Below are 22005 nucleotides of genomic sequence, written 5' to 3'. Positions count from 1 at the left end.
GCACATATGGGCGTGCTTACACTGTATCTTCCCCTCTGTTTACTCGCTGCTCTTCTAGTGCTGTTTCAACACACACTCGTCACCCAACTACATCTCCAACGAGCAGCATGTGCAGTTTGTGGTTGATGATTTTCTTCTAGTTTTTTGAGGGGGATGCACTCGTTGTCAGTGGGTAAGTGACTCATGTAAAGGTCAGAAGGTCTGGCTGATGGAGACACACATGTGGCTGAGTTTAAGGAAATAGTCAACATTTTGGGAAAGAGGTTTATGCCACATTAGACTGTAGACAGGAAGCTGTTGCGTTGAACTCCCCCAGCTGACCGCCTGCCTTGAAACTGTTGGTCCTCCAGGTCAACCTTTCTTTTTGGTTTACAAAGAGACATTTTTATATCAAATGTCAGCTGCACTCTGGTAAATCAGAGTGCTCTTGTCGGCTCTGCCTTCTATAAAGTGGAGTAGTTTGACATTTGGGAATTACACTTATTCGCTTTCTGTCGAAGAGTTAGATGAGAAGATCAATACCACTCTCATATCTGCCATTCATTTTAAGGTTAAAGCCAGCAGCTGGTTATCTTAGCTTAGCACAAATGAGACAGATTAAACAAAAAAAGATGTAACCTGGTAAATAGCGAGCGCTAGAGGTGCTGGTCGGTGGATTTTGTTCCTGTTGGACAGACCTAGGCTGGTTGTTTACCTCTGTTTCCAGTCTTTGTGCCAAGCTAAGCTAACCAGCTGCTGGCTGTGGCATCTTTTATTTATTGCACAGATATGAGAGTGTTATTGATCTCCTCATCTAACTCTCCAGCAGAAATATGAAGAGCCAAATGGTTTGCTCTGATTTTGCAGGCTTGTATAAAAAATAAATGATTATTCTAAATCAAAAGACTGGAGAGAAATCCTAATGGGGAAAGAATGAAGAACAAGTTGTGGGCCTTATCCTGCAGGCCGGATCTGGTCCCGGGGGCCCGCAGTTTGATTTACTGTGTGCAGTTAGTTTGTAGTTAGAAAGTGAACCACAATTCATGCTTAGAGAGTCAAGAGCCGATGACGTTAGAGTCCTATCTGAAGTGTGTTTGTTAGATCTAATCAGTAGTGGAAGTCTGTTTGTTGAAGCTGCCTTTGTGTTGGGATGTTCATCTGTTCAGTCTCCTGTTGGCCACCAGCTTTACTTCCTGTGAAAGCAAAACAAGTAACGGTCCAAGTCTCAGAGGAGCAGACGCTGTTCCCCAGTGAAGCAGCAGTGCTCGTACAAAACATTGTTATTTTCTGAGGTTTTTTTACATGTTAATTACCTGCAACACACGGCCAGACTGTGAAGGGCCTTTCATTTAGCTCTGGAGCTGTTACAACTTCTGATTTTGTCTTAGATCCTTGATATTACTCACCACAGCGTCTGTTAGCACAATACCGTCGTTTCATCATCACTTGATAATAAGATGACCGATGAGCTAATTTCCCTGAACCTGGTCCGTTTGGTTAACTCTCGGTCAAAGGGTGGCAGGCAACAGTGAGCAAAAAGTTTATACACTGAATGCATTCAAGGCTATAGGCGAGATTCATTTGAGACTCCTGGAAATGTGCAACATTAGACTTTTTATCAGAGAAAATGAAGGTTTGGGCTCTAAAGCAGGGCTGCCCAAAGTGGGGTCTGCGGGCCAAAGTTGGTCCACCATAAGATTAACTTTAAAAATGTACAATATAACACGATGTTTCTGCAGCTTTTTTTTCTATGAGGTCAAACTGGTTCTGAATTATTAATTATTATAATGGCACAGCAGACACAGTGACACTTTGCACAGTAAGTCAGTCAATTAAGGGAACTTGGGAAAAGAACAATACAATGAAATACAAACAGGTGTTTGCTTTTGGCCCCCAGCCCACCAGCAAGCTTCAGGTTTGGCCCTCCAAAAGAAAAAGCTGGGGCAGCCCTGCTCTAAAGGATAGATGGTTCAGGTTAATTACACGCTTTTTACCGAGGAAAGAAACGAGTCTAATACCACCTGACATCGCCGTGATTTTCTGTTCTCTCACACCTCATCAGACATGCGTCTTCTCATTCACAGTCACAGTTACTGTTTGCAGTGAGCCTGCAGGAGGGGGCTGAGAGATGAAATCCACATGTCTCCCCTCTCTTGTTTGTCAGGGTCACCGTGCAAGACAGAGACGGATGAGGCAGCAGGAACCTGTTCCCCCGTCAGCTGGGGAATACTAATACGCCTACACACAAATACACACTGTCTCTATCCATTATCTCATGTGGGACTCATTTCTGCTGAACCCGTCAGGGCGGGCTGTTTGTCAAACAGGAGGAGAGGGAGAAGAACAGTTTGGCTGAACACACAAGCCGAGAAAATGATCCATGTTCAGACAAGAAAACACAGAAACACCTTGTTGATTTATTGGATTTTATTTGTAGTCAGACATATTTCAACTCAACGTCGTACGATACGAAGATACAAAGAAGCACCTTTTGCAATTAAGAGGATCAATAACAGAAGAAGCAAGTTTTATTTTCTGTGTAAATGAGTTCTGTGCAGAGAGCGTAGTCCACAGGTTGTCTGGTGAGAGGTCGTTGTCATTCGCTGATATTTAAGAGAGAGCCATCCGTACAAAAATACAGACTGAACCTTAAAAATAACTTTGCTTCCTCAACTAAACACACAAGCACAGAAGAAGAGTTTGTGGAAAGTATCTCCAATTTTTTTGATCGCCAAGTCTCAGCTGTCCACTGTGAAGGTGATGGAGCTGTCCACAGTTTCAGGGCTGCAACCTTCTGCAAATGCAAACAGGAAGTACATCACCTTCCTTACCTTAGCCAGCTCTGCAATCCTCTCGCCAAACTCGTGCGCGTCAGCCTCGTAGCACTGGACGGGTGCGTCGCTGGCATCGCCCGGCGCCCTCCAGAAAGTCCCGGCGGGCTCCAGCAGCTGACGTGTCATCAGGTTGGTGAGGTCGGGCGTCCAGAGCTGTGAGGTGGCCGTGATGGTGAGGCGCCCTGCCTGGCCCAGCTGCACCGTCCAGTGCGAGAAACGGAGGGACTGTTTGGGGAAGTCCAGTCGGTACACGGCCTCGTTGGGCAGCAGCAGGCGTTCGCCGTCCTGCCTCTTCTGGCCTCGCTGCTGCAGAGACTGAACCCGCAGGCGCATCACCTCCGTCAGCTGGCTGTCCGGCCGGAAGGGCAGCTCCAACTCTGCAGACATGCTTGGACAGCACACCACAGCGGGCTGAGGGGTCGATACCAACTGCGAGGCTGGATTAGATCGGCAGCTATGTCAAAATGAAGCGTCTTCGCTTTGGCTCTGCCTCTCCTCCTTCGCTCCTGTCTGTCTGCTCTTACTCTGCGCTCTCGCCTGCAGGCTTGTGCATTATGCATGTGTACATGTCTGCGTAGCATCGATAGGAGAGGGTGGGTCCTACACAGAAGAGCAGAGGCGCTAGGCAACAAGATCTAATGACATTTGCAACCACAGCACAGGGTTTGCCCTTAGGGAGCTGTGCTTAGTGCTGTTTGTCACACATTTGTTTGTCTCATGCTTACAGGTGCTTGACTCTAATACCTGACATGAAGAACCGAATCCTTGGCTTGCGTGAGCGGCAATGTAAATGTGAACATCCAAACTGTTTTGTACGACTAAGGTACCCTTAGCGCTGGTGAGGGGGAGGAGGAAAGGGTGGGGGGAAGCCTCCTTATTCCCCTCGGTGTGCGTTTTGAGAGACAGCAGGGGAAGCCAAGGTGCCTTCTGCTTGTGTTTCTGGCCAGTCGTCAGGTCACTTACCTACCAGAGTTCAGTTGCTGCATAGCGACACTTGGCCCAGATGAAAGCTGAGATAGATGGAGCCTTTGCTCTCTCACCATCCACAGTGCAGACGCAGAGAGTAAGCAGTAGCAGGGTGGAGTGCAGGGGAGATTGTCTCCCGAAGGATTACAAAATGACTCTGAGGTTTCTGTGGTGCAGTGCTTTGTTTTTTCTCCCCCCTCCTCCTCTATTTAAGGGAGCTGGTGCTGCCTCACGGAGCCGGTCCTCCGGAGAGGCCAGATTCTCTCCATCAGCAGAGTGCCACCTCCTGCAGAGAGGTTTGACAGGAACTGCTGTTCAGTTAGCGCACCTTGACATCTCCAAGGACACCTGCTGGAACACTGTCAGTTAACTCACACGTGGTGTCGCTCACTGCATCGGTTTTATTGCATGCCCAATTCACACTGGGGAAGGTTTCACAGGCGCCCTCTTGCAGGTCGCCTCTAGGTTGGGTGCTCTGTTATGACACTGAGTCACGGCGGGAAAGCAACACTTCATAAATTTTAAAGAGCAATCACAACATGTCATAATGCAGAAAATTAAACTCTGATAAACTTGACGACTAGCAGGCGGAGAGAGCCGAACATTTAGCAGCTAAAGACGCGTTTCTCTGGAGTTAATGGAGACCAATATAGCAAAAAGGAGAGTGAATTTTAGACTTCCATTCATCAGGTGAACGCTCATGTTAGCAGGACTGGAGGGACAGTGATAGTACACAAATGTAGCTGTATTAGAAAAGGCCGTAAGCTGTGGTGAAGGCCCACAGTACAGAAGATAGACCAAGAAAAGGTCAGGAAGCCTTTTCGTCAGTTCACTGTTACTCGTGCTCTCTGGTTCATCTATCATAGCTATCAGATGATGATTCTTTCTGTAGATAACACAGATTATATACGTATTTTTATCCCACAAGGGAAGGACATGCCTGGAGTATACCCTGTAAATGTGTGCTTTCGAGTCAGCAAATTAAAAGCAGTGTTAATGAGTTATTTTTAAAAAGGTAACGGGTAAATTAATATTATTTTTCAGCCGTCTCTTCTGCGTCCTGATTAGACTTCATAGTGTGCTTTGCTCTGCTCTGCTCTGTGTTTGGATTTTACCTCTGATACCTGTGCATTTAGAGATTTTACGTGAATATCTTGTTAGTTTGTTTCGTGCCTCTCGTCAGAATGATGACTGCAGTTCACAAAATGGAGGCTGGGTTACACACACACACACACACACACACACACACACCGTGCAGTCAAACAGTTATTACCTCTCACCCATGTCCTATTACAGCTGGATTTATGACTGAGAGAGCCAAGGTGATAAATTTCTCCCCTAATCCTAAATGCATCAGCAGACACGAGGGTACGCTGCCTCACTCCGGCAGCCCACTCCACCTTGACATTATTAATGTTCCATGGACCACCGGCTGTTTGTTTGGCTTACCTGCCCCTCTGCTCCTCTTCCTCCGTCCTCTTCCTCCCCCGCCGCCCTCCTCCTCCAGGTCATTCCCGACTGGAAGGAGCAGGAGTGGGATACGGAGAAGCCGGACTCGTACGCCGGGATTTTCCACTTTCGCTTCTGGCGCTTCGGCGAGTGGGTGGACGTGGTGATTGACGACCGGCTACCGACGGTGGACAACCAGCTGGTCTACTGTCACTCCAACGACAGCAACGAGTTCTGGAGTGCTCTGGTGGAGAAGGCCTACGCCAAGTTAGTATCAGAGCCAGCAAATATACAGGCCCAATTTTAGAGAAGGAACACAGACATTGGATTTAAGTACCGAAACTTCTTCCTACACAAGTAGATACTTTGAAAAACAACATTCATGAAACCTCTCACGCTCAAACAAAGTCGACATGTCGTGAATGCATCGTCTTTCTCAGCACTCAGACGATAAATGACTCGATGATGATATGCATATTAACGTTAGAGCTGCAACTAATGATCGTTTTCATCAGCCATTAACATGCTGATTACTTTCTTGAATAATCAATTCATCGTGATGTCTTTAATGTCGTCTTTTGTGCAAAACTAAAAGATGTTCAGTTTCTTGTGTTGAACACTGAGAAAAGTGGAAATCCTCACACCGAATAAGATGCACCTAGCAAGCGTTTATAACTATATTTCTTGAAAAATGACTTTTCATTAAGCAGCATGGCCATGTGACCGAACTTTCTGACCACTGACTGATCTATTTGTCGACTCGTCGGTACAGCTCTAATGAACATACGGGTTATGTTCTCCTCCTCTTCCTGCAGGGTTTATGGCTGCTACGAGGCTTTGGACGGGGGAAACACGGCAGATGCACTGGTGGATTTCACAGGTGGCGTTTCAGAGCCAGTGGACCTGCTGGAGGGTCAGATGGCAACGGACGAGGTGGCCCGAAACCAGCTGTTTGAAAGAGTCCTCAAAGTCCACAACCGAGACGGTCTCATCAGCTGCTCCATCAGGGTGAGCTAAGAGCTAAGAGTGGCTCAGATATGGCGACTTCCTTTAAATATTATACCGTATTTTCCGCACTATATGGCGCACCTTCAATGAATGGCCTATTTTAAAACTTTTTTCACATATAGGGCGCACCGCATTATAAGGCGCTTTATAAGACAGAAACTACCGTACTGTGGTGTCTGGGGTTGCGTTATGCATCCACTAGATCAGGGGTCGGCAACCCGCGGCTCTTTCATCCCTCTGATGCGGCTCCTGAAAATAATTAATGAGCATTTATTTAAAATGTATTTTATTTTAGTTTGTTCGTTTTGAAACAAACACTGCTCGCTCACAGATGACAGCTTATCCTGCGTAAAGATGCAGGTGACAGCGCTCAGCGCTGATGTGCAGACGCTGTACGCTGAGGTTCAGGAGCAGAAATCACATTAACCATGTTTGATTCATATTTTAATTGCCTATTATTTAGCATATATTCATATTTTTCAGTGAAATAGTAATTTTCTTATTCAGGTTGACAGCTGACTGCACGCGCCAGTAAAAGGATGACGGCACGCAGAGAGTGGAATACCGCTGTTACTTCAGCCACGCCCCCTGACTACGATAGCCATAATTAACCAATATTGATCCATATAAAAGGTTTTTGAGAAAATTAAAGGCTTTTAGGTGCGCCTTATAGTGCGGAAAATACGGTACTTTACTGTTTAGGTTAATGTTCCTTTCAGTTTTTTCCTTAAAAACCTGTTTTATTCAGCATTTCTACATGAAGATGTGGCACAGAAACCCTCGAGCAGAGCGCTGTGTTTGAGCTGATGTTTTCCCGGCCTTTGCTGGTCTTGCTGATTGCTGTGTAAGGATTAGCTCAACAAACATCTTGTTTTTTAGTTGTGCTCAAGAGTCTACAGTCATGGTAGCGGCTTCGTGAGGCTGTGCTTAAGCTCAGCAGTGTTTTTAGCTACATGCTAATGTCAGCATGATAATATGCTGATGTTTATTTGGTTTAGTAATTACCATATTCACCATCTTAGTTGAGTGTATTAGCATGCTAACATTTGCTAATTAGCACACAAACACAAAGTATGTAGTAGCTGAGGCTGATGGGAATGTCATCGTTTTTTTGTTATTTAGTTATAAATCAAAGTATCAGACAAATTTAAATTTTGACCTAATGATGGCACTTTGTTGTAAATTCAAAAGATCACCAAAGCTCCTACAGTTCATCCTGAGGGGGGAACAGTGTCTGCTCCAAATCCATCTGTGTAACATCTTGACATTCAGCAAACCATAAGGATGTTCTCATTTTGCAGCGTTTCGATACCTGTTTTCTGGAAATGGTCTAATCCTCCAAAGCTGACCCTTTGTGCCCCAGAGCCCTTTAATAATTAGAGCGTTTTCTGCTGCGACTTGAGAACCCAGGGATGACAAAGTCCCCGCCTGACTTTGTGGAGACACTCGCCGCCTGTGTCTTGCAGCAGAGATAGCAGCCATCTTTTGTGCCAAATCTCTGCATAAATTCTCTCTGCAACTTTTCAAAGGCTCTTCAGTGCGGTGCAGTAATTTCTGAGATATTACGTGAGGTACATGCAAATGAAGAGCAAGCAATTCTGGTTTGTCAGTTTGGATGATGTCGTGTTGCCTTTTCCTTTCCAGAAATTTGCACAAAGCCTCAGCATTGTAGTACTTACAGGGAAGCACATGTACTGATGCTCGGATAATGGTAAATTTAAGTATAAGGGCTTCAAAAGGAAGGTGTGTACTTAAGTACTTTTATGTGGTAGATGAAAAAAGAGCCACAACAAGGATTCCAGCAGATGTTGTGTGCATCTGGAACCCATCATATATGATGAGGGTTGATCCCTGGAATGAGATGCTGTTGATAAAAATTAGTTGAAAATTGAACATGTTAGATTAAAATAAGTCAAGTCAGTTATTTTTGTGACACTTACTTGCATTGGACTAATCTAAGAATAAAAATAAGGCTGGCCTGAATCTACAGGTCAGTCTAAAACAGGCATGTCAAACTGATTCCATAGAGGGCCGTCTGGCTGCAGGTTTTCGTTCCAACCAAGGAGGAGCACACCAGGCTGGAATCAATTCATCAGCTGATCTCAGGCTTCAGCTGATAACTAAGTGATCCCTTGATGTTGATTGGTTGGCCTGGTGTGCTCCTCCTTGGTTGGAAAAAAATCCTGCAGCCACACGGCCCTTTATGGAATCAGTTTGACATGCCTGGTCTAAAATATCTGGATCACACCGCGGACCAGACCACCTCTACATATATTCTGGCTGAAATTATTGCAATGCATCCTGGGTACATTTACACTTTCATTAACGCACATATCTCCTCATCCAGATGCTAATATAAGTAAGATATAAGTCAGGTTTATTTATGTTTCCAAAAATCACAAATTTGCTTGAGAGGGCTTAACATGCTGCAGACACCCTCCATCCTCAGACCCTCGGTCCAGATTATTGGTACAGACTGCAGGTTAACACCACGTGTGAATGGATCACTTTTCATAGTGATGATTTGAGTCAGTAGAACTGCTTCATGGCTGTTTTCTGTGATAAAACAAGGTTTATCCTTTGTTTCTGCATGTTGGGCGAGTTTTGTCAAAGCTTTCAGCCTTGCAGACCCTCTTCTGCTTCTTAAAACTGTTGAATCTGCTTCACATTTCCTCAAACCTTTCCTGCATCTGAACCATAGATCATCTCTGAAATTGCCCATATTGATTTTTTTTGATCAACCAAGAGAACCTTTGTGCTGTCAGCATGAAGGACTGTTTCAGTGTTAGAAAACTGTTTTATAGTACTAAATTAAGTTTACATGATGCTTTAGAAATTGAGACGAATAATCCTGGACCTGGAGGGTTTCTTTGCTCTCTGCTCTTTTGAACTCACATCTGCTTGTTAAGAAAACAAACACGCTGTTCTATGAATTTCACTGTTTGGTCTTGTGTTTCACGCCAGTCTTATTCCCCGATGTCCTGCTCCAGCAACAACTAAATCGCAATCCCTCATTGTGATTCAGTGTCAGGTGCAGTTCAGTTTTTAAATGATACGGCTCTTTTATATGCATGAGTTTTTACACTGGAGGGTCTGTTATTCACTTGCAAGAGTAATGAGAGCTCAGAGAACATAACTAATACCGTACAAATATGCATTTTCCACTTTTATCCGTTGTTCTTATTACTTGTATTTCTCAAGCTTAAATTGATCTGTATGAATTTCTACACATCTCCTGTGGGAGGCCCAAGGCTGGTCTGCCAGCCAGGCGGGAGAAGAAAAGCCTTCAGTGACGAAATCCTCTATACATCTATCTATATATAAATGAGGCTATAGTAGCATCTATGCTTTTGCTGTTGTTGTTTTTAAGCACTGCATTGTGATCATTGTGATCCATGATTCATAGTGTAATCCATTGGGGTATACAGCCAGCCTTGGACCTTCCAGGTCCATACACAAAGCCAACTTTAAGAGCAGTGGGCTCACTGTGGGGTTCAGTTTTCCTTCTAACAGCTCCTATTTGGACAAACCAGTGTTTCAGAAATCCATTTAGCAGTACATCTATTTGTCCTGTCTGTCTGTTTGACTGTCTGTGTGCCTTATTAATCAGCGTCTCAGCTGTTGCAAGGATAATAACGGATGAAATGTGCAGTTTGATGTGTCACAAAAAAAAGCCAAGTGCACTGAACACATAATTATTGGATCGAAGAACCAATTTTCTGATAACGCTGCTTAATGACTCTCTCTCCTCTCTCCCACCACTTTTATTTGCTCAGTCACATAAACTCAGCAGAAACCTTCCAGTGTGTGTTTCCCACAACAACAATAACTTGTACCGCCATGAACACTGGCCTGTTCTCAGACTTTGGATGGCTTTACAAGGAGCAAAATGGATGCACAAGCTGTTCCAAGCACCTTGGATCTGTGAGAGGGTTTTCCAGCACACTATCAATACAAATTCGATGTAGCTGTGGCTGATGCAAGTTTACAAATCAATATTTTTTATAGTGGGGCGCCCTGTCGCTCACCTGTTAGAGTGCACACACCGTATAAGTCTGAGTCCTTTCTGCAGCAGCCCAGGCTTGATTCCAGCCTGGGCCCTCCTCTCTCTCTCTCTCTCTCTTTCCCCCCTTATCCTGTTTCTCTTCAGCTGTTTCAACCAATGATAATAAATTTATAGTAACAATGAATCAAATAATTACAGGTAACATGAAAAGTGTCGCTGGCACAGACAAACCTTCAGAGATGTGTGGCCCCACTCTGCTGCTCACTGAGGTTTTTTGGCTCTTTTAGGTCACTGCTGGGGTGCTGAACAGGTGTTTCAGGTGCTCACAGGCTAACTGGCAAGCTAACTGCTGACACACTAGCCAGTCAGAAACATACAAATGCTTTTCAGTCATAATATCTCAACAAGCTTCTTTTTATTTTGTCAGTGCTGTGCCATCTGCTCACTGGGACAATCAGTTTAACAGCTGTATAGGGCTGGGTATCGATTCAGATTTCAAGAATCGATTCGATTCCGAACTAAAAGAGAATACATTTTAAATAAATGCTCATTAATTATTTTCAAGAGCCGCATCAGAGGGACGAAAGAGCCGCCGGAGCCGTGGGTTGCCGACCCCTGATCTAGTGGATGCATAATGCAACCCCAGACACCACAGTACGGTAGTTTCTTTCTATGCGCCTTATAATGCGGTGCGCCCTATATATGAAAAAAGTTTTAAAATAGGCCATTCATAATCCGGTGTGCCTTATAGTGCGGAAAATACATAATCGTATAAAATCGATCTTTGGACGCGAGAATCGATTTTTTTAAAAATAAAATGAGAATTGATTTAAAATCGGCGGATCGATTTTTTCAACCCAGCCTTACAGCTGTACAATACTGAATAAACAATCCTGCTGCACCCCTATGGCTTCAGAGGGAACCACTATGTTCCTGGTTCGAGTCCAGCCAGAGACTTTTGTTGCATCTCTCTTTTACGTGGTTTCCCATCCTCTCTGCTGTCTCTAATAAAGGCACAAATATCTCTGTTTTCTGTTCGCTTAGAAACTGCTTTTTGTGCAGTTTCCACTTCAAACTGCAACAGTGTCCCTGCATGCCTTTAACCAGACACCTACCTGTTTGTAATTTCCAGGGAACTTTGCCAGCCTTCCTATTTTTTGCATATTCTAGAGATCCACAAAAGCATCTGTTTTCCAGCCCTAAACCTACCTGTTTCTGCTGTTTTGCAGGCGACCACTGTAGAGGACATGGAGGCACGGCTGGACTGCGGCCTGGTCAAAGGTCACGCCTACGCTGTGACGGACGTACGGAAAGTGCGGCTAGGTCACGGACTGCTGGCCTTCTTCAAATCAGAGAAGCTGCACATGATCCGCATGAGGAACCCCTGGGGAGAGAAGGAGTGGAGCGGCCCCTGGAGCGACAGGTAAGCACAGCGCTGCCACCTACTGGCATGGATGAACCGCAGCAGCTCAACTAATCTTATCTCGTCTCATTGAGACTCATTGAGCCGTCTTCATCCATCCGTCCCAATTCTGCGCGGCGATCTCGGTGAGTCAGACGTGAAACATTTCCAGAGCATCACAAGCAATGCATTTGCCCTTTCATATGTTACCTTGCAGTGACCTTTACCAATTTAACCAATTTCACTAATTTAATTTTAAAATGACAAAGTGCACTGGTCCCCTTCGTCTCTCAACATTTCTGAGAGACTGCGTGTGATGAATGAGCAAACAACAAACGGCTGAACAAAGACCAACCCATATGTAATGGCCACGACGCAGACAAGAAAGCTGCACAATGAGAAATGTCATGTAGACAATGAAAAATGGATATGCAATCAAGCTAATGGGCCCCAGAGCCAAGACAAATGGCTGAATTGAGCCCCGCTGGAGCTTGTTTTTAGAGAGCAGTTTCAGCGCAGCTCAGATATCATTTTCCCAGGATCCTCCCGAAACAGACGGGCCGTAATTGAAGCGACTAACCCTTCAATTCAAATGTCTAGGTGAATTAAAATGACTGGTTTGCACAAGTGGACATTCAATCAGGTGGACAAAGCTGTTATTTCTCCCCAGAAAACGACTGTTTCATTCCATTACTCCCGCATTTCTGCTACCCTACACTTCTTATGGGAATTGGTAAAGCTGAGATAAAGCAGCCCCCTCGACGTGGAAGTGTGCAACAAACAGGGAGGTGGTAAAGCAGGATCATAATGGAGTCTGAATTATTAATGAGGCCCAAAAGAGAGAAAGATGTTATTAAAGCGACGTGAGTCTGCTTCTCAATCACTCACTCTCTCTCACTGAATAATTTATTCATGGTTTGATAAAACCTGTTACTGTAAATGGAGTCTGACAGACTGTCGAGATGCCGACGTTTGTCAGTGAATCATAAATTGTGAGACATAAACACAGAGCTAATGCATCAAGTAAACGCCCTTGTTTCCCCTGAGTAGTGAATACAGAACAGACCTTGATGCTCAGGTATGATTCACACTACAAATACACATGCAGAGTTTTTTTTTTTTACTCACTAACATGATAGCACCCGTGAGGGACAGACACATTCATCAATTATATATCTGAACTTGATACAGTTACTGAGAATTTCTAATCATAATTACTACGATTATCAGAAGATTCACAGCTATGTCTGACTCTTAACATAAATTAATATGCTGCTTATCATGAAAACCGTCGTCACTGGACCTCACTCAGCATGTAGGTGCACACAGTGACTGAAATGTTCAATAACCTGAAAACTGAAACAGACTTTTTAGACTAAAATACAAAGATAAAACTAAAATGCTCAGTCAGCTAAAACTAAACAAAGAATCAAAATTAACGGTATTCTGACCAGCAGGTTAGAAAAAAAAAAAAAAAGACTTTTATTTCGGTGGTCTCTCATAAAATACTTGCAGTTATATGCTTTAAATAAACATAATAAATAAATATATTGTAATAAATATATATATAATTGGGCAGAAAACATCAGGTCATCAATCTTCTTCTTCTTCTTCTCCTTCTCCTTCTCCTCCTCCTCCTCCTCCTCCTCTCTGCAGTTCGGAGGAGTGGAACAAGGTGAGCAAGAGCGAGAGAGAAAAGCTTGGCGTCACCGTGCAGGACGACGGCGAGTTCTGGTGAGAAGCAGTAAAGTACTCACAATGTTTTTTTGGCTGCTTATCTCAGAGCCATTTATTAAGGTGGTTCTGGCGTGGTGAAAGTGAAAGTTGCATTTGAATGATGATGTGTTTATTGAGCGATTGATTAATACTGTCCTGGTTGTGTTTGGGAACACCTCACCTGAACTGACTTCGACATTTTGGACTGATCACACTTTCAAAGGAATAGTTATTTGGTTTCTTGCTGAGAGTTTTGAGGAGAAGATCAATATCTGTACAATAAGTATAAGGCAGCAGCCAATTAGCTTAGCTTAGCCTGGAAACAGGGTGAAACAGCTGGTCTGGCTATGTGGAATGCTTTGACATACCATAGAAAAGGTGCAGAATATTCAGTTTATGTGGTATTTCAGTTTGCATTGGACAGATGTTTTAGGCCTGTTATACAGGAACAGCAAGCAGTTTTAATCAAAGTGTGGAAAACAATAATTTATAGTTTTACAGAGATTAATGTGTCTTGGCCATGTGCAGTGACTTTCTCAACCAGTTAATTAGTGAAGGTTGGTGGTTGCCTCCGGACAGAGCTATGCTAGTTGTTTCCACCTTTTTCCTGTCTGTGCGCTAAACTAAGCTAAGCTACACAGCTGCTTGTGGTAGCATCATATTTACAGACAGATGTGAGTGTGGCATCTATCATCCAACAACAAGAAAGTAAATAAGCTTTTCCACACCAACATAAATGGGAGAAAACACTGAATGTTTGTAGATTTTAGGGGCTTTTTATGGCATTTAAATGGTCAAATGATGATATTGACAGTTTCAGTCAACATTTAACACCATTCAGCACCAGAAGTCCTAATATTGGTTTAACATGTAACCCTTTTCTTTGTTCCTGATCTCATTTCCTCTATTTTTATACCTGTTCAAGGTCTTCTTCTTTCAAGCTTTTCCCTCTAGTTGGTATCCACTCTCTCCGGTCTCTTCTCTCCTCTCCTTTTCCTGCCCTCCTGCAGGATGACGTTCGACGACTTCTGCCAGTACTTCACGGACCTGATCTTGTGCCGCCTCATCAACACCTCCTACCTGAGCATCCACAAAACCTGGGAGGAGGAGGTGATGAGGGGCTCCTGGGTGCACCGCCAGGACCCGCTCCGCAACCGGTCCGGCGGCTGCATCAACCACAAGGCCACCTTCCTGCAGAACCCTCAGGTTCGTCCAGCTAGTCTGTGTTTTCACGCGTGTTTATTGGGAAATGTGTGACGGCTGATGGAGTGTGACGCGGTGTCCCCCTCTCTCTTCCCAGTACGTGTTTGATGTGAAGAAGGTGGAGGATGAGGTGCTGATCTGCTTGCAGCAGAAAGAAAAGAGAGCCACGCCCAAAGAGGGCAAAGGGGAAAACCTCGCCATAGGCTTTGATATTCACCGGGTAGAAACGCACACAAAACACACACGTGCACAAATACCAGCTGGACAAATTTCTGCTCTAACGTCTTCTCGTCCTGCAGGTGGAGCTCAATCGAAAGTACCGTATGCACTCAGCCCAGCAGAAAGTAGCGGGCTCCATCTACATCAACTCGCGTTGCGTCTTCCTCAGGAAGGAGCTGAAGGAGGGGCGTTATGTCATCATTCCCACAACCTTTGACCCCGGGCAGCAGGGCGACTTCCTGCTCCGTGTCTTCACTGATGTGCCTTCAGATTGCAAGTAAATCTGATGTCTTACCCATAAACAGTTCGACTTATCTAAAGTTTTATATGAATCAAATGTTATCAGCACGGATCACGCATCATAGCCTACCTTTGTGCAGAGTATTGAGCGCTGGTCTCTCATCAGCTGGCCAATATTCACAACATTTAAGAGAAGCAGCCAATAAAACTACAAGCACTTGTGGGATCATATAAAGTAAGATGCAAAATAAAATACTCTGTTTAACGGTGACGATAGTGTTTTATAGACTGAGGTGAAGATATAGTAACTTAAAAAGAGGTCATTTTAAACTTTGTAAACATAACCTCTTGATTTGTCTAACTCAATCTAATGAAGCCTCGTATTAACTTTAATCTTTAGACTCAAAAGTTCATCCTCCATCACTTACACTGGAATCACATGAGGAAGGTTAACGGCCAATATGAACAGGAGGAATGACCACAGCAAGCAAACTGTTTTCATGTTAATGTGGGCACCTGACTGAAAAGTGTGAACCCATCCTTTAAATGCGTGCTCATTGCACAGCTCCCACTAACTAGATGCATGTACTACTGCTGCTCTTTAACTTCACTTCCCAGAAGAGCTTTTTACAGAGTTTCAAGTTTTGCTCTTGTTCCGGCTCTCGGGACAAGGAATTATGTTTTGTTATTAAGCTTGTGTCACTGCGTATGAAACAGTGGTTGGAAGCACTAATGCTAAACAGATGCCTGAACAGAGATGAGGTACATAAGTCCAGCTGGCTTTAACGGTCCTCTAACAAGCACGTACACTGTTTGTTTCCCAGAGAGCTGACTCTGGACGAGCCTCCTCAGACATGCTGGACGGGGATGTGTGGGTACCCTCAGCTGGTCACTCAGGTCCATGTACTGAATGCTGAGGGTCTGCAGGGACAGGACTCCAATGGAGGTAGGACACTACACACAGAGCTGTATCCTAGCTTGACTTTGTGTCTTGTCATTGTATCTGCATGTTAATGATCACGTTCCTGAACTGTAAAGCACTATAAACCCCTGTAAACACCCACAGAGCTACGCTGCCTCAATCCCAATAAGGAAAGACTTCTGAGCAAAGCAAGAGGTACCACAGCACCTTCTGTTGAGACTGTAGTCAGTTATTTAGTGTTAGCCTGCAGTACGCAGTCCTAACCCCGTTTAAAGCTCCTACACTGTGTGCACACACCTGTAACTTTTACAACTCGCTCACCTTTAAAGCCACTATGTGTAGATTTTTTTGTGATTGTGGTGAATTATTGTGCTTTCATAACTTAAAAATGAGACAATCCTGGTGAAAATCAGTGCAGTTCATGCAGTGCTGTCATCTTATTCGTTCTGTAACTCGGGGTCAGATCCTCATGCTGGCTGCCACAGTGTCCACCGGATGGCGCCAAAGTGAGAAATGTACATATCCTCCACATTGTGGCTTTAATATTGAGGTGTTTTTGCTGAGAGAGCAGGAAGAAGTACTTTGATCCTTTACTCAATCAAAAGTTCATCCAAATCCTAATAAGTACAGAAGTATCAGCAAAATGTACTTAAAGTATCAAAAGTACTCATTCTGCAGTGAAAGGTCCCCTGAGAGTAATATTTTATCCTTTTATACTACTTTATATACACTTAGTAGTAGTAGTTTAGTCCAGTGGTTCCCAACCGAGGGGTCGGGGCCCTGCAGAGGGTCACAAGATGAATGTGAGGAGTCGAGATGTGATTAATGGAATTTCTCTAATCTTTTTGCTTTTTTGTGAATTATTATTTTATATAAACATAGAAAAAACAGTAATCGAGGGCGCCAGCAACACCTCCCTGACGTCCATCATCACAGTCAACAAGCTCTTCTTATGATTAACAAAACTCTGCGCTGAGCATCAATTAAAGAAAATGAGAAGCAAATGTATACGAATGTATGAAGTGGAACGTTGTTAGTTAATTGGGTACAAGCGATGGACAGTGTGCAGGTTTTCATCGGACACACCTGTTTATAAGACTTATAACAAGTTATCGTTATTGATTGATTAATAGCGACTAATACTTATTTTTCTGTATCTCAAACAAAGTTTCTTTTTGTTGACGTACCAAATATTACCTGTTTGTAGCTTCTCAGCTGTGAGGATTCACTGCATTTGCTTTACATTATAGTAAAGATGCATGATGTTGCATTTTTGCTAATATCCAACATGGTGATGTTTTCCAACTCATTTTGGCCATTTGTGGATATCGATGTCTGCACGCTGTTTTTCCACCTAACTGCAGAGAGTATAAGGCTCTCCTATAGTGGAATAATATTATCATGCTTATGCTTATCCTGAAGGCTCACTGGCAGATGCAGACATGAAACACCAAAAAACAAAAGAAGAAATCTAGGATCTGATACATTTTTTTTCTGTTTGTCTTTGTCCTTCATAAACTCGTCGTAGTGCTCCTGGCCATCGCAAATAAAAACTTTGCTATTCGTTTCAGACAGAGTTCAGAGTTTTGATTGTACTTCACTAAGACTTTCAGCTGTGTCAGAACTTTTCTGAACTTACGACCTGGAGATTAATTGATAATTAAAATAATCATATTGTACAATTTGTTGGAAATAAACCCTTTGCCAAATTAACACACGTAATCTGATGCAGACATGCATAAACAAATCAGATAGCAGTCACAGCGTCTTCCATCGCCACAGTCTACTAATCTATAGACTTCCTCTTCCTTCAGCTGTAGATCCCTACATGATCATCACCTGTGAAGGGGAGAGGGTTCGTTCACCGGTTCATAAGGACACACGGTGCCCAAACTTTGACATCAAAGGCCTGTTCTACCGCAAGAAACCCAAGGACGGCATCCACATCGAGGTGAGCTGTCACTCTGCAGCCGTCCCACTGTGGGACTGAACGCCGGCTCAAACACACGTTCACGGTCGCGGCCTGTGAGTGGCAGCTGTCAGGCGTCAAAATGAGCAACTTTACAGCAATTAGTGCTTTTTTTCTGGCAAGTATGTTTTATTGTGCTGCTGTCGACAAACCAAGAGAGGCTGCAAACGGTTAAAAAGTCAAATAAAGTGTAAAAGATTTTAGTTTTTGAATATCCATCTTCTCAGCTTTCCTCCTGGAGAGGTCTACGAGATCCACACAGCAGCGTCTCTGTTATTTGGGTGAACTGTCCCTTTAACGCTCCCACTCCTGGAGAACTTCCACAGCTGAGCAGAGTTTGGGGTGTTTGATAGTGGCAACAGTGAGCAAACACTCACATTGATTATCTGTATACGAGGCGCACATCTCTGCTTACTGTTTACTTCCTGATGCAACACCCAATCAGAGCGTCCTCGCGGATTCTCCGGTCCTGTCCTGCTCCCTGGTGGCCGTGTGGTGCGTGGATCATTTAGTTCATGCTGGAAGAGTTGCGGTTTGTGTTTTTCTTTCAAGTTTGTTGTGCTTGAGTGAGTCCTCCTCGGCCGCAGAGGCCGGCATCAAGAGAGGGAGCGGCGAAACACAACCAGAGGAAGTAAACCGAGGAACTGAACTCGTCCTTCTGTGCATCTGCATGTTTGTAATTTTCTGTTCACACACAAAGAAACACCGACACAGTCGTTTGTGTTTCCTGTTGAAAGACTCCTGACTTTGATTTGGATGTAATGAATGAATGAAAAGGAGGCGTGCGGTGGTGAAAACGAGCTGTTGAGTGTTTATAACCACCATCAAACAATCAGCAGAGCTTCTGTCTCTGCTCCTCTCAGTTCGTCTTTTTTTTTGTCTCACTCTGTTTTAATCCAGTCAGAAAGCTTTTAACTTAGTTTGAAATGTTTATCGGGACTTCCCACTACCTCCTTATTTTTTGAATGAAGCTGCGCACAAGTTGTAGTTGCTGCGGCTTCTGTGTTTGACCAATCAGAGATCAGTAACTCCACTCCTGAAGTCCCTGAACCTTGAAGTGCTTATTTTACACCTGCAACTAAATTTAATCTTCACTTCCTCTGGTCAAAACGGAGGTGTAAGCTCTCCTGCCTTTTCCATCGTCTCCTTCATTTCATCACCTCTGTGTGTGTGACTGCATCACATGAGAGTGGGGCAAACATCCATAACCAACCGATTACAGGCTCAATATCAGTTAATACATGTGGGGCGGTGTATTGGTTAGGGGATTATTGTTGGTAATATGTTGAATTTACTCAATCAGACCAGATCATTTGTGTCTCAGTGAACGCTGAAAGCTCTGCAGAGAAACTGGACCTGGAAACGATACCAATACCCAAACTCAGGGTATCGACTGATAAGAATACCAATTTGATCATATCTTTTCCCTCCGGTGTAAAATCTGTTAACCTCTCCATGTCCAGCTGATAAGGTTTATTCAGGCCAACGTGAAGCTGTAACCAAACCACTTCCACACTGTCAGGCCGGGACTCAGACGCAGAGATCAGTTCACGCAGTTGTTAATTGAAAACACCCAAGAACCAATTCGCGGAGTGTTAAACAAACAGGCTATGAAGTTATTCTAGGCAAAAGGCTATATCTATAATAATATCTATAATAAGAAAAATAACAAAGAACAGAAAACGCTCACTCAGAGGAATAACTAAGAATCTCTATGGCTATGAAAACTAAGAAACAAAAGGCGCTCCTGAAGGAGGAAAACTCTATGAAAATGACTAAACGAGACTAGATAAGGAAAACTCTAAACTCAAAATACACTCCTAAATAATGGAGGAACTAGAAACAAAGTAACAAAACCAATCAAAAACAGAAAATCACTCTATAATGAGGAAAAGAATTCGGCTAAAATCTAAACAGTGAAAATAAACCAAAGAACTATATTATCAAAATTACAAACAAAAACACTCACGAAGAGGAAACAAGAGCTTACGGACAATAACCGTGGCTGTGGCATGAGCACGGGCAAGGGAGAAGACAGGCTCGGGTGAATCGCCGACGGACAAAGACACACTGGCACAAGACAAGGGAGACGCAGACTATTTAACACGTGGAGGGTAATCAGGAACAGGTGGAGACAACAGGTGATCGGGGCGGACACACGGGACACATGAGGAAGGGCAAGTGCTCTGAAACGAGAGGAGAGTTAGACCTTCATAATAAAACAGGAAATGACAAGACAAAAACCCCATGACGAGACAGACCTCACCGCGGTGTGACACACACGACTGTAGCTGCTCCTATATTTTGAGCTAGCTCCTCCACCGAGGAGCCAGTAGCACTTTCAGCATACATGTCAGAGTCTTTTCCATTGTCATAACAGGAATCTTCATATTAAAAATGATACCCATATTATCACGAAGTGCATGATGTGGCACATCCCTAACAGGCCTGAGCTGCTGTGATGGACGATGACGTCCCTCAGTGTAATGATGTGCTTCTGCATCTCTTGACCAAATCACATCAGCACACCAAAACTGACCTGGACAGAGTTTCCAGAGTTGTTGTTGGCCTTTGCATTGAATCAACCTCCTGAAGGAAACAGCAGGAAATGTCTAAATCTACAGCTAGATGGGGTAAAGTTTAGGTCAGCGCCTCCAGATTCACAGTAAAGGACCACAGCCGGCACATTTATTGCAGAAGGCTGTATTTAATGCAGGTTGATGACGTTTCACTGATCATCAGCATCGACACCGTCTGACAAATCGGATCTTTGCAACTCTGCCGTTTAATCCTGATCACGTCAAAGCTCGTCTTTTTTCTACAGTTTTTTTTGTTGGAGATAGATTTGGACACATTTATTTTTAGATTTTAATATTTTTTAAATCAAGTATCGAGTGCTCTGTAAATTAATTCTCTCTGAAGAGTGCCGTGTAAGTAAGATTTATGACTTTTTGCTTAATGCTCCTGTACATCAGCACTTCTTCGTATTCATCATTCTTCCTCTCTTTGCTTCCTGGTGTCTCTAACTTCTGTCCCTTGTGTGTTTTCTCCCGTGCTTATCTCGTTTATAACTGCTTATTTCCTTTTGTCTTTCCTCTCCTCTCTTTTCCTGCTTCCTCCCTTGGCTTCTCGGGCGTCTGCCTTCTTCCCACGAGCGGCGAACAGATCTACAACAAGAACATGATCGTGGACACCTTCCTGGGTCAGGTGATCCTGTTCAGCGATCCCAACGAGCGGCAGGAGCAGCACACGCTTCACCTCCGCGACAAGGGCAGCCGCCAGGACAACGACCTCCCGGGCACGCTCACTGTGCGCCTCATCACCTCGACCACGCTCACCAACATCTGATGCCGTCGTTTATACGGTTACAGTGATCAACTCGTTCAATCGTGGCCGTCGTCCATGTTCACCGTCATCCTCAAACCATCGCGGGAGCTTACTGTGTCTTTTCTTCTGCTGCTTGCGCTCTCTTCGTCACTCTTATCGTTTCCTCTGTTTTCTTTTGCTTCAGCATTTAAACGCCTGTTTATGAAGGCCTGAACCCACATTTATGGATGGAAGGTGTCCATAGACAATATTTGGGCTTCATATTTAATATGTTTGAACACATTCCTGCCAAAATTGTCCATTATTTAGTGTTTGTGTCCGAAATTTGTTCTTAAAGTAGGTTTTGTAGCCAGAATCTCCATCAGCAACTGAGCTACAGTCCACCTGACGTTAAAGAAAAGGCCAATAGTTTTATCAATCAGTTCATCGCTCTGATCCGAATAGACAGACTTCTTATTTTCTGTGTGCACATTGTTTATTCAATCAAACACACACACACACTCATACATGCACAAACAAAACATATGCAGACATGTCTGCACTCTCCATGCATGTGCCAATGTTTCCAAGGGCTATGCATTGCCTTAAGGTTGAGTCTGTGTCTCCACCTTGAGGAGGCGGAGGTCATGTTAAATATCTTCTCCATCAGCTGTCCTCAGTGTTAGCACAGCCTCCCTTACTTAAAACCCATAAGTCAGCCCGCTTTTGATCATATTTTCAGTTTCTGTCTCCTATATACTGACACACTCTATACTCTTTCGTGTC

At 43.9% G+C, this 22005-nt stretch overlaps 2 protein-coding genes across 4 annotated transcripts in view; one reads left to right on the top strand and one right to left on the bottom strand.

Annotated features, from left to right (window-relative positions):
• Nucleotides 1-21261, top strand: part of capn5b (calpain 5b) — a 37116-nt gene extending 15855 nt beyond the window's left edge. Inside the window, exons 3-13 of one of the 3 annotated variants that reach the window (XM_041952472.1) lie at nucleotides 5287-5495; nucleotides 6044-6236; nucleotides 11472-11665; nucleotides 13301-13378; nucleotides 14371-14566; nucleotides 14661-14783; nucleotides 14863-15059; nucleotides 15847-15968; nucleotides 16089-16139; nucleotides 17759-17895; nucleotides 21079-21261. In XM_041952472.1, the coding sequence (XP_041808406.1) occupies nucleotides 5287-5495; nucleotides 6044-6236; nucleotides 11472-11665; nucleotides 13301-13378; nucleotides 14371-14566; nucleotides 14661-14783; nucleotides 14863-15059; nucleotides 15847-15968; nucleotides 16089-16139; nucleotides 17759-17895; nucleotides 21079-21261 (1683 nt within the window). The remainder of the gene's footprint in view (nucleotides 1-5286; nucleotides 5496-6043; nucleotides 6237-11471; nucleotides 11666-13300; nucleotides 13379-14370; nucleotides 14567-14660; nucleotides 14784-14862; nucleotides 15060-15846; nucleotides 15969-16088; nucleotides 16140-17758; nucleotides 17896-21078) is intronic. The other 2 variants (XM_041952475.1, XM_041952474.1) reach the window with 2 other exon arrangements.
• ompb (olfactory marker protein b) lies at nucleotides 2718-3200 on the bottom strand. The gene has a single exon (XM_041952476.1). It carries the CDS (start codon nucleotides 3198-3200, stop codon nucleotides 2718-2720), a length of 483 nt encoding a protein of 160 aa, XP_041808410.1.
• Nucleotides 21262-22005: the final 744 nt, after the last annotated feature.

This window comes from Chelmon rostratus, chromosome 14, assembly GCF_017976325.1.
Source record: "Chelmon rostratus isolate fCheRos1 chromosome 14, fCheRos1.pri, whole genome shotgun sequence".
NCBI lineage: Eukaryota > Metazoa > Chordata > Actinopteri > Chaetodontiformes > Chaetodontidae > Chelmon > Chelmon rostratus.
Note: the sequence above shows the minus strand (reverse complement) of the source record. Positions and strands in the feature narration are given on the sequence as shown.

What these genes read in the sequence shown, in the direction of transcription:
- ompb (XM_041952476.1), bottom strand. Translation starts at nt 3,200, where the DNA reads ATGTCTGCAGAGTTGGAGCTGCCCTTCCGGCCGGACAGCCAGCTGACG.